Source organism: Morone saxatilis, unplaced genomic scaffold (assembly GCF_004916995.1).
Source record: "Morone saxatilis isolate NCDOM2014 unplaced genomic scaffold, NCSU_SB_2.0 Contig21, whole genome shotgun sequence".
NCBI lineage: Eukaryota > Metazoa > Chordata > Actinopteri > Moronidae > Morone > Morone saxatilis.
In genome coordinates, this window is record NW_023339774.1 from 7,991,826 (window position 1) to 8,005,164 (window position 13,339).

Consider the following 13,339-nt stretch of genomic DNA (forward strand, 5'->3'; position numbering starts at 1 on the left):
GCCTGAACCCACCCAATGCTTGTATGAACTATCCATCAACACACTTTCAAGAATAATGAAGTTTCTCCTTTCCAATTCCTCCAAAAAAGCCAGAGGTGCCATGTAGCGACTTTTTATAGCAAATATTCCTTATTCAAAGCTTTTTTAAATGACAGAAAATTAAGGCTAAAAAGATCTATTCGTCTCTGATTGCTTGGTTGTTTGCACCAAGATGTATACTAATTACATTCAGTCCCAAATGAGTAACTCTGGTGCAAAAAGTAAATTTGACATTGATTTTTAATGAAGTATGCTTGGGCTGTTGTTGAAGAAAATCTGGTGGAGAATCTTTATTGGTTTTGTTTGAAAAAATATTTTCAGTTCAGCATGTACTGAAAATATTTTTCAAACTGAATTGGAGCATACCTTCACTATATTTATGTACATATATAGACTTGATTTGATTTTAACTTAATTTACCAATTTACATATTTAGATTCGTAACAACTCAGACAAACAAACTGCATAATTCAATTTATATTTTTTAGTTCAGCAGTTAAATAACTCTTAATTCTCCACAGTAAAACTGATTAGTGCCTCAAGGTTATAGACTTTCTCAAAGAAGCCACTTTTCTCTCCCTAAATTCCATGACACACATGGTCTTCATACTATTACTTCACACATATATCATTTATAATTTAACTTTAAATCAAGTGTGAAACAGCAGGTAGAAACATTTGATTCTCAAAAATGTCCTGAATCCTATATAATGGACTCTAATGCATCACATGGTCTGGTGTCACAGCACTTTCAGGCCACTGCTTGAACTTAATGCCATTGTGAGAAAGCATTTGAGCTGGAAAACAATGTTAATTTTGCCATGTGGCACAAAAAAAGCTGAACAAATAGTAATCTAACTACATTTATGTTTAAAAGTGAAAGGTTATATGATGTTTTTCCATTGTTTAAACCTCCCTTTCTGTACAATGCTCTCATTAAAATTCATTATAGTACCTAGTACTCATGTACATTCTTCTCACCGTCAGGTAAACAGCGGAGTAAACACTCAGTGAAGCGTCCTTGGATGGGAACGACCGGCGTGCGTTCTCCACAACAATGGGGTTTCCAGTGCAGATGTTGCCGTTGATGATAAACTGGTGATTAAAACGACACTCTGTGCCAGTGTAGTTGGGCTTGCAGACAGAGAGGAAGTAGGGCGAGAGACCTCCCGTTACCACTTGGCCCGCATTGACGAAGATGTCTGTGGCAAACAGACCGAATGCAAACACACCTGGGGCACACAGACACACAATGAGAATTTATAGCACATAGAAAACACAATCCATCAGCAAAGAAACATTAACACAGCTTTAAATGCTTCACTTATATCCAGGGTTAAAATAGGCTGCGACTATCTGGCTCCAAAATATTGATTTTGCAGATGCACATGTTCCATCATTTAACTCTTGCCTTAATCCCAAATAAAGGTTAAATAGGTTTTGCTTCTTTGGTTTTTGTCAAGTTTGCAGCACACATGAATCTACCATTCGTATTGAAGTTGAATGAGTTAAATTGGAGGGAAGGAAGAGTGGACAACATGCAGAGAAAGAAACATAAACACAGAAAAAAATAGCATCTAATATGAATGATTGCACTGACACTTTCAGCCCACAAACCCTGACCAGTGTCTGCGTCTGCATTCCTTTTGCTGTGAAATATGACTGCTGATTATCTGGCCTGCTTAGCCATGAAATTACTCTGCTTTGTATTCTCATCCGGAGGGGGGGCCTGCAGAGGGCTGGGAAGGGGGGAGGGTTTGGGTGCCTGTGAGGGGTACAGGGACACGATTGTGTGAAGGGCATTGAAGGGAAATAGAGAGGGGGAATTAGGGTGAGAGGAGAGGAGATGGGAGGAGAGCGGGAAACTAAAAGCCTCAATGATCCTACAAATTTGAGAGACTGTTCGGGAACAGACGGAAATATAAATCATGTGAATTGCCTAATGAATTTCTGATGAGTGTTTAATAAATTGAACGGGCATTATTTAAAGCTGAACAATGCGGTTCTGATTATGCCAGGAAAGTCCAGCAGACAACCTCCTTTACTGGAACGAGACTGTCAGTTTGCCCAGTTCTACTCAAGCTTTGTGGAAAAGTGGCTGTAAAAATGCAAATTCAAACATTGTAGCTGGATGTCATGTAAGCTCTTTTAGAAAAACGACACGTGAGAGATCAAACCTTTTTTTGTAATATTGGGAAGTTTCAGAAAAAGCCTCAACCAGCAAGTTTACCCTTCAACCACATCAAAACCAGATGCATGACATGACATAACCAGTTCAAATTAAGCCAGATCTCTCCAAGTGTAAGCCCAAGAAGAATACCAAACAGCCCAGTATTTTTCTTTCAATTTTTCCTTGATTATGTGGCATTTTATCCAATGTAACTTTGTAATTTTACTCACACTTGAGGTGAGTTAGGTGTTCGCAACTGTTGGACAGCTATACACAAAGCCTATTAAAGGTTGCTAATAGCAGGATCAGGATCATTTAAAAGGCACACACACTGGTATCATCTTGACACGCATCATCACATAAAGCTACACCACTGTCCTGTTTCCAAGCATCAGCGAGCATCCGTGACCTCAGAACGCGAGCCAATTTATCATATTTGCTCCGCAGATCACATTCCCAGCTACCATCACTTCACTATTTCTAGTGTCTTCTTGGCAGGTCAGGTGTGTGCTACAGGCTTCAAATTATGTACCACTAGCTGACACTGCCGGTTTGTGTTGCACTTTATTCTCAAGTAGCAAGAACGGAGGATCAAAACCATCTGATCTAAAAACGTTTATATAGTGTGTATTTTTGGACACCCTCAGGTTTCTTGGGTAGAAGAAGCTGCTGTTATCCTTGGCCTTGTCTACCTCGTTAACCTCATCTTCTTAATCTCTCTCATTTCATCCTTCACTGTGCATCGACCTGGCTCTGACACAATGCAAAACTGGCTTATGCCGTCATATATCATGTTATGCACAGGTTGATGACCCTATTTGCTTGTATTCTCCGTTGGGAGGCACCCTCTTTTGCCCTTTGTTGGATAAATGAGAGTTTGGCAAGTCAGTATTATATGAGGTGTTTCATAATATGAACAAAGTCATCTTGGACACCAAATCCTCGAGCTCTGAATCATCAGGCTTACTGTTCAAGTTGGTAGCTTATTGCATTGGAGCTCCCCTCACAGGTGACTGACAGCACCCACATTCAACTGTCAGCTTAGCCATGATATATAGCATGTAGCTTCCTGGTTGAAAGCTTACTAAAAGACTGTGAAAGGCACAGAAGAACCCTGATGTTGAAGATGTGTGGTTTACTGAGCTATTAACCTTATAAACAGTGATTTATAGTTTTGTACTACATTAAACAGCAGAAAATTTAGCTTAAACTTGACAGAATCCAAGACTGAAGTGAAGACAACTGAAGCGCCTAAATGTCACTTCATTATCAATGGTGATGTGATCACTGAAGTGCATTCTGATACTGTATGCATATGAATAATGATGTGATCACTTTGCTACAAAAGAACAAAGAAAAACACAGTCAGTGAGTATGAATATTTGCACTATACTAAAATAAATGATTAAAATCAGCAGAATTATGCTTATTTTTTGGTGTTCTGGTCCTGCACTAAGGTGGTGCACCATGTAAACACTGGTGGGGCAGGAATGTGGCACAAGGTACTCATTGAGTAACCAAAGATCCCAGAACCTGTGTATGATGTGAGGCGTGAGCACATCAGCCGCCCTGTTGTGTCAGAGGATGCAAGACGTGTGTTTTGAGCACAAAAATCTTGAAACGACCTCCTTAATGCCTTTGAGATGTTGATTTAGTTTCACTTGAGTGTGTCTACTATGACCAGGTTTTAATATGTTGTTCATGAAATGAGAGTTTGTTTTTTACCAGCACCTACCAAACTTTATTCAATTATGGTTATTTTTACCCTGAATGGTCAGTGTATCCCGTAGGATACAAACTGTGTAGATGTGAAAGGACATGCACACATATTTTTTGTTGTTTGTTGTTTTTAGTTGTGGCACCATCAGCATGAAGCAGCTTGGGGCTAGTTTTTTACTATTTGGCATGAAAACCTTCTTACCTATGAAGCGTATGATGCGACGAATAAGAGGGTTGAGGTAACAGCAGTCTCCTGTCACAATGGTTTTCTCCTGGGCCAGGAGAGCTTCCCTCGTTGATTTCATCACGTACATGGACACCTCTCCGATGAAAATCTATACACACACACACACACACACACACACACACACAAATGCAAAGAAAAAGCAAAACAGAGATAGGAAGAGATTCAGAAAGAATCAACAATGAAAATACAAACAAAAAGAGCAAAAGAAAAACGGAAAGGAAAAAGGAAAAAAAGAAAACATGAAGTTAGGCATCCCATTATAGAGTAGAGGAACATTTTGCCTCTGCCTGTCTGGCCTGTGTACATAAACCACTGTGTCCTAATGCAGCCTTTCTTCAGCTCCATTATAGTCTGGACGTTACATCAGGTCTAATGGAAAAACTGCTGCTGGACACACAAAATGAACCTTGTTGCCAGCTGCCTTGGGTGAAACAGGGTGGTACAAAAATATGTGTGTTCATGAGTGGGGGTGTGTGCAATCACTGAGTGCATATGTGTGGACACGTGGCCTTTGGTGTGAGTGTGTGTGTTCATAAAAGGAGCTTGTTTTAAGCCCCAGGACAGGTAACAAAACTCATGTGTTTTCCTCCATCCCTCGTGAATGCTTTTTTATCATCAAGATGTTGTCGAGAAAGCAACTCTAATCTATTTCTTTCTTTGTGGCTACGAGCAGCGAGAGCGACTGATTTTGTGATGCTGGAAAACTCCAAAAAGCAGACAACAAAGAGGAACTGACAGCAGTCACATAAAACGGGTATGAATGTTTTAAAGCTCAGCTACTGGATTCAGTCCTGTCTGAATTTGTCAGCATGAAGACGGCTGAATTAATATTTTCAAACACTTTTTCCACTGGATGATGGACTGACATAAAGCATGCAAATACGAAATGAGACTATCCTGAAATGCATCGTGACAGAAATATACATCTTCTGACGCATAATGACCTAGAAACATCTGTCTTCAAAGGCAACATAACCAAAAAAGGAAAAATGCAAATCGATTGCAACTGTAAAAGGCACGCAACTTGTATGATCTCATTTGGTTATGGCTGAGCAGATGCGACAAATCAAAATGCAGAGGAAAAATGGGAAGGGTGGTGTAAGAGTAATAGTTAAGTGACATAATTTCACTACAGGCTGTAAATATTAGGATGTTTGAAGAAAAAAAAACATGACCTTAATGTAAACAAAATTATTCATGGGTCTCTTTAAGCAGCGTGAGTATATTGTATAATCAAAGTCGTGCGTATGCAAAGAATCCACAAAATATCTATGCTACATCTGAAATATAGGTCAGTTTTGACATGAAGGCAGCTCAGATGTACCTTTATCTCCTGTGATTCCAGTCTGTTATTGGCAAACTTATTGGTATTTGTCTCACCAGAGTCTGCCTCAGCACTGAAAAGGTTAGTTACCACTGACTGATTGTCTTATTTCTACTCGCGTAAACCCCACTCTCCTAAATACAATAGTCTATAAAGCCACACCAAATTGACTAAAAATCTCCAAAAGTACCATGTCAGAAAAACTGGGGAACAATTTGGTATTCAATGACCTGCTGTGGTGTCTGAGCAGAAAATGAAATGGTTGAACAATAGACACAAATAGGAGAACATGCAAATTTTTCACAGTGCACCTAATTCTTAAGAAGTAATTTGACATGAAATGAAAAGAACAGACCTCTGGTTCATCAGCTATCTTAATAACACTGACCCATCCACCAGCATTAAAGATTTATGGGAGCTTAGGTCCGGAATACCCTTGAAAGTCCATAAAATACTGTACCTGTGACTTTAAAATGACTGACAGTTACAGCCCAAAGTATTTAACAGTACCTTTTTGTATGTGTTTCACCCTATTCACATTTGATTTCATTTACACATTAAATGTGACAACTGCCCCCTGCGGATAAATGATTCATGGTGCGGTTCCATCATACTGACTGCCAAAAGCAGTAGAGATTTTTTTTCAGAAAATAATCAAGCATGCAGCCTGAGGCGGCATAAAACCTGTCTTGATTGTCAAAGTTTACAAGTTGTTAATTCTATGTGATGATCTTTTAAAATTTTAATAAAAACAAACCTTAGTTCAAGTTGAATAAGGTTTATTTGGAAATATGTAATGCAATGCAAATGTGTTAGCTGGATAAAACAGCCCTGAAAACGACTGAAAACAATCAGTCATAAATGCCCTCTGGCAAGAAAAATGTATTTCTTACTCTGCTTTTCACCCTTTCCGTTATTTACCCATTTTTCAAGGGTCTTCGAGAATCTTTTATTCTACCAAATGTCAACAAATGGTAACAAATAACAAGTCCCCAGAGAGGTGAGGCAGATACTCTCAGTTCTACTAGGGTTTTAATGTCTTTCAGCACGTTGTTTTGGCTGGCCCACAACTTTACATTTTGACAACCGAGCTAAAAGGAATGAATATTGGAATTATACTCATTGTGTAGCCAGAAACACAACTCCATGAATGCTAATGTTGCTCTGTCTGCTGGAAGTGTAAACAGGCAACTGTTTGCTCACATTCACTTTATAAAGTGAGAGTTTAGCTGCCCCAAAGAGAAAAGAAAATCAATTAATGCGCCTTTAATGTCTTCTTAATGAGCCGATCATTTTCAGCATTGCTACCAAGACACAAAAAAGGCAGTGGAAATAGCCATTAAGGACCAACATTGGTATGGAAAAAAATGAACTGGAGTTGTGGGTTTCCCTCTCTGATATCTCCGCCTTTAAATATCAAGTTTATTTTAAGAAACTTCTACAGTCAGTCATGGTGATTACCGCTCTGTATCTAACATTAGTCCGCCCCCCGTTGCTTTTGGATCTGCACTTGACAAGAACAACATCCTGCTTATCTCCGAGGCTGAAAGGCTGACTTTCTGATGCTTGTCCTAGGCTGAACAGGTTTATAGACCGTTGCATGAATACGACCTATCTAACCTCCACAGCCTCCCATTGGTCCGGCCATGTGGAACATTCTGCATAAATTACTGCCTCTTTGCTAATTGGCCAACATCCCAGCCATGTCATCATTAATTCTGATTGGCTGCTTCTCTGGTTTATGACGCATGTGGCAACGAAGCAATATATACAGTGTCAAGCACCTGACGCAGCACTCTCAAAGGGCACAATTAAAAAGTTTGGGATAGCATACAGACTGATGAAGAGACTATGAAATACCAAGGCCACATGTTGGCCAGTGAGAGAGAGAAATAAAGCAAATGACCAGCAGTGTTAAACAAAACCTGAACAGCTGACACAGCCCTCACAACTCATTAATCCTGTCTATTGCTTATGTAAAAGTATACACAAAAATGAAATTGTGTGACCATAAGAGACAAAAGAACAGGCCATCACAATTAAACAAAAAAGAGAAGGGTAGAAACAAAAGATTTATACTAGTATTTACAGTTAGTAAACTAATTAATCATTTTGTTTAGATATTTACAGTACAATGTACCAAGACCTGAAGTAGTTGGTTGTACTTTCCAGTCGGTCTGTAATGACATTTCCTATTTTTCTTCTTCTTTTTTGTGAAGTAATCAGTGCAGAAGAGTCTGTCAAAACTGCACACAGATGCACTCTAACCAAATCAGCTGTAAATAATATCGTCTGTCACATTTCTTCCAATCAGAAATGCTCTTCCGGATTTTAAACCAATTTATTTTATAGTGTATGTCAGAGTGTGTGTGTCTGTGTGTGTGCAGGTGTGTAACGCTGTGGACTGCTGACGCGTCTGTACACCAATTAGCTACAGGGAGGAGATGCGAGCTTAGGGGATGCGTTTCATTTGGTTCAATAAAAGTGACAATAATTCAGATCTTACTTCAGCCTAACATATCGGTAAGCGCACTCAATGTTTAGAGCCTGAGAGCAAAGAACGAAATGTCCTAGATAATAAACACAAAAAGGAAGAGACACAAAGAGGCAGCAGAACAGTAATATCTCATTACAAATAAATGGGTGGCGCGTGTCCAGAAACCAGACATCTTCAACAATCACGTCCCTGATTAAGTGCCTTTTGAAATCGTAACAGAGAAGGAAGATGTTTGTTTGGGAAGGAACCTGGAATACAAAAATGGGATACATACAGTACACTGCTAAAAGCCTTCCATAGCACTAATACAGTTTTACTAAATGTTAAATTTGCTGTAGAGTGCTACAGATAAGTGTGAGCGATGGAAGTGCCTATAATGGCACCTTTGATAACCTTGACTTGTTCATCTCTAATGTTTTGTGACTGTATGTTTATATTTTTGACATTTTTAACGGTTTTTTTGAGAAGTATGTCAGGAAATCCTGTCACTGTGAAATGCTAATAATTCATGAATCAAATGCTGCTATTATATACACTAAATATACAAAACAAATGATTCAAAAATGTATTTAACATACAGTACTGAATGTAACAATACACAGCATGCACAATGAGGAAAGGAATGAGGAAAGCTAATCGACTTAGCATACAATTTTACAGTTAGCTGGCAACTTTGTACTCACAATGCAAATTATTGTATAATAGTGCACACTTACTCATCTGACAGTAGTGGATGTGAGATCTCACAAAAGGTCCGACTGACTGAATTAAATGAACAAAAATCTGATAATGGTGATAATGAGAATGAAAACAAACATGGTGCAATCTAAAAATTTAAGTTACCAGCATTCAGCTTGAATCCTTTAATCAACATCAAATTGTCTTTACTGTAAGTTTAGTTTCATGATACCACAGTATTTTCTTACCAACACCTGAATCCCCAGATAATGTGCACTACAGTCAAAGTCAAAGCTGATGTATGGAATTGATTATTTTAAAGAATCATTTAAAACTAGCACAGCATATCTGAACTGATGTAATTCACTGCTGCAGACCTTAGCATTTCTGCACTTCATGATTAAAATATACTGAAGGTCTGCCTGAACATGAACCAGACTGAATCTGTATTCAGGGATTGACTCGCCTCTTCCTCCACATATGGTCCATTTAAAATGTGAAAAAATGAATTATAATATTAAACAGACACATGCAAACACTCTTCAGGAGGTGTTCAGAAAATATTTGACATGGGTTTAATAATGAACTGACCCAGAGTCCCAGAGACATATGGTGCCCGGGCTGGTGTCCTCAGCAAGCATGGAGCGAAACTGACACCTGGTGGCTGTATGCTGCTACTCCTCTATAATGAATTTGAATCAGCAATGCAGATGTGCATACTTATCCTCATAATATATTATTTAAGCAGTATGTGTACAAAAAAAAACTACTACTTCCACTCAAAAATGTTCTTCTTCTTGTTCCTAGAGTTGGATGTTTGAGCTTCACTGTGCAGAATGATGTATGTGCAGAGTTTGACACTAGAAGGATGTTTTTCACATTCATCTTTACAGTTAAGTAGGAGAAATCTTGTCTACACCAGGAAAACTTTAAAAGGGACCTACATTTGCATATTCATAGATTCTTGACTGTTTAATGAGGTAGGATTAGTAGATTCCCTTTTAAGGTTTTGAATTTAGAAATTATACTTTTTTTGCAGAAAAAAGATATCAGAGACACATTATTGTCCCAAGCACATTATTTGTATATATGTCTTAATACATGTCTGGAGGGGAACTATTTTATATTAATGGGAAATGACACAATACATGCAATGTCGGACTTTAATAAAACTGTAACTTTGTACAACAACATCTTAAGAAGACTTAAGATTTAATAGTTGTTTCAGTACCTCCCACAATTTCTTTTAATCTTTCCCAGCTTTGACCAGCTCCGCCATTTCTTTTGTGCATTGCATTGTGGGAAAATAGTGACAGCCAAAAGCACACTCAAAAATCGACAGTGTGTATTATGGATACTGTCGGGTTTAAGTATACCTGAGTACACTACATACTCAAAACATGCTTCAAATTAGTGTGAAGTATGGATTTCGGACACATTTTATATTCTGATCTTTTCTATTTAACATCAACTGTGAAAGGACAGAGTGACGTTTGCCTCATTACGTCTGTAGTCAAGAGGTAACTTGACTTCCTGCTGATGTTGAAGAAGTCTCACAAATGCATGGTGAATCAACATGCAACAGGAAATCCAACTGCCTTTCATGAACTGGAATCTCAATGGATATAGTGTATAAGAAATCACATCACAGTCCAGGAAAGTATTTGTCATATGCAGCCCACATTCACGCCTCCTTGTACAGCATGACCCCACTGACACTTCACTGGTGCATTCAGCATGATGTTTCATGGTGCACAACAACAAATAACAAGTCTAAGAGATACTATATAAAGTTCAAAAGTTTAGCCTGTGAAATCAGCTGACCCATAAAGAGATATGAAAACGGTCTTCAGTCAGACAGCTTGCCATGACATTTTCTCACATATTTTTCTCGCAGAGAAAGTGAAAGGATAGACAACTGCAGTAGGTAACAGGCAGATACGATGCTTGGCTGAGTTTCTATTCTGCACAGATGTCCTGTTTATTAAGTACACCTTGTAAAATTCAACACTAATGTAACTTATGTGCACTTACAAACACTGTCAGAAAGTACGATAGGTCAAATAAGATAGCAGCATATGTTAAGTGTAAATGAAGTTTGGAAACATTACGATAATTAGTAGCAGGTAGATTTCCACTGGAAAAAGCTGTGATAAAAATGAAAGCTGAGAGACAGAGCCTGAATAAACACATTCATGCCACATCTGATTACCGTTGTTTACACTCCAGCATGTGGCATAATAAATTAAGCACTGCTGTGAAATACATACAAAATAGTTAAAATAGTTTTTACTCACTATAGCAGTGGGAGCAGCAGCTACCACGCAGTACAGGATGAGAGGGGGTACGAAGCTGGACTCCTCTGTGCCGGGGTACGGCTTCATCAGCTCCGCGTCGTTACAGAAGAAACCCTGCACATGCACGCTGAACAGGTCCGTGCACTCCATGTAGTAGGCTAACAACACCGTGCCGGACATAATGACGAGCTGGAAGAAAAACATGTTGGAGCGAGACAGAGCGAGAGAGTAGAGAAAGTTGAAAAAAAGGAGGAGAAGAAGAAGAATGAGAAGGGGGAAAGAAGAACTAGTTAGTTGTATATCCAGGGCACTGAAGGCTTTCCTCCTTGGCTCAGTTGTCAGTAGTTAAAAAAAAGTCGATTTCCTTATTAGATGATTTGTTCTTGTGGCTGATCCCTGAACATCACTCCACTCTTCTCTCAGCTGTGACGTGTCTAACAGGTTTTAACACAAACGGCCACATAAATCCTTTAAAACCATCTCTTTTCCCCTCTCTCTCTCTCTACTTATGCTAACTCGTCGTGTACAAGCAATCCCCCTCACCACCAGAACCACCATCACTTACCACCTCCTCTCCTCCCTCACCCCCTCATCCTTTTATCCCTCTAACATCATCTTTTGTCTCTGGCCTCCTTTTGCTCTCCTTCTAGAATCGGCTGCAGGCAATTTAGTTTTTTTATATATATATATATATATATATAAATATATATGGTATCCTTAGTCACTGATAATGAAGCAATGCTGGAATATAAAATGTAAGACATCACGCACTGCGAGGCCTTTAATGTGGTTTCTGAAAATCATCTGCATTTGTGTCATTCAGGCACTAATATGCCGATACTGTCGTCAATCTAGCCAACCAGCTGGCACTGTGCTGGGGTTTTTATATCAAAGGAAAGTGATGAGATACTACGAAGGCTGCTGGATAAAAGAATGGCCCAATAACATCACTAGAACAGGAAGGAGGAGGATATCTTAGTCAGGCAAAAGTACTGCCAATGAATGTAAACATTCACGTAAAGGTAATATTAGAGTAGTTACAGATACTCAGCTTCCCATGGTCACAGTGAAATTATAAAATGTCTTAACTGTAGCAGAAGGGAGGAAAGAAGAGAATTATAAGATGCTTTATTGACCCCATAGGATCAATAAAGTATCAGATTATTACAAATAGATTAGAGTGGAAAATATGATGCAAGCAGTCATGTCTGATTATCTTTTCACGTGTTTGCTGAAAAGCTGCAATCTGCATAATGTTTTTATTTGTTAAAACTTCATATAGAAGTGACAGCAGTATTATGAATGGGTCCATTTGTAATACTTCTCTCCAACACAAGATGTCACTATGTGACTACAGAGGATCAATATGGCTTCAAAAAGGAGGGCAAGACAAATCATAGTTGTATTACAATACAAGAACTTAATTTCATTACCTGCTGAAACTTTAAAATGCTAGGTAATTATTGTATTATGTTAATTATTTAACATTTTCAGCCAACTAAAATAGTGATTAAGATTTTGTTTGTGAAAACAATGCTTGAATCTAGAGCTGCTTGGTGTAAACGTCTATATTCAGTTACACATTTCATTGATCTTATCTCACAAGTAGCAAAGACATCACAGACAACACAACCAGACATTAGGCTAGATGTCTATCATTTAACAGTGATATAATAAAGAAATGGCTTGTTGTGACGCCCACAACTCCAGCCTGCAAATCCAGTCACTACAAGCCAGGTGAGTTATGGTAAAAGCCCCTTCAGACTAAACAATACAGCATAAGTTGTTTCTCATGGCTCTGAAAGCAAAGCAACCAATTCTGGGCCCCACTTGTTGTCGGCCTTTGTATTCCACAAGTGAGTGCATTTTGAGTCGTGTGCTCACTCACTCCATTCCAGGGACCACTGTTGATATTTTGTGATTTTACACTAAAGTACAACCTTTAAAGAAGATTCATAGGTTGTTCAGGATCCCAACAAGGCCAACAAATCAGTGATCAGTGACATTCATATGAATTTCAGTGCATCACAGATAGAAATATTGACTAATTTTGTGTTGAGGGCAGTAGTGTTAGTAATGGAAAGCTGCATGTTAATAATAGCAACAGTTCATTAACATATCAGCTGACTCAGTAAGCAAGATGACATTTCACAAGCTCCATTTCAGACTGTTTAGAAGTACAGACTAAAGGCAAGACAGTTTACTGTGTTACAGTAACCTACATTTGCTTACTTTTACTTTTTTATTCTTTGTATGTTGCCTGGAACAGCATAAACTTTTAGCTTATCCTCTTGTGCAAACCATTTTTTAATTGTCAATTTATCAAGTAAATCAATTCTAACTTTTGAGGAAAGCTTCAATTTTATGG

The 13,339-nt window shown here is 38.5% G+C and overlaps 1 protein-coding gene across 2 annotated transcripts in view; it reads right to left on the minus strand.

Moving 5' to 3' along the window:
• Positions 1-13,339, minus strand: part of plppr1 (phospholipid phosphatase related 1) — a 44,902-nt gene that overhangs the window by 7,156 nt on the left and 24,407 nt on the right. For both annotated transcript variants that reach the window (XM_035667341.1, XM_035667342.1), the window contains exons 3-5: positions 10,972-11,160; positions 4,131-4,263; positions 1,021-1,271 (exon numbers count right to left, since the gene is read on the minus strand). In XM_035667341.1, coding sequence (XP_035523234.1) covers positions 1,021-1,271; positions 4,131-4,263; positions 10,972-11,160 — 573 coding nt within the window. The remainder of the gene's footprint in view (positions 1-1,020; positions 1,272-4,130; positions 4,264-10,971; positions 11,161-13,339) is intronic.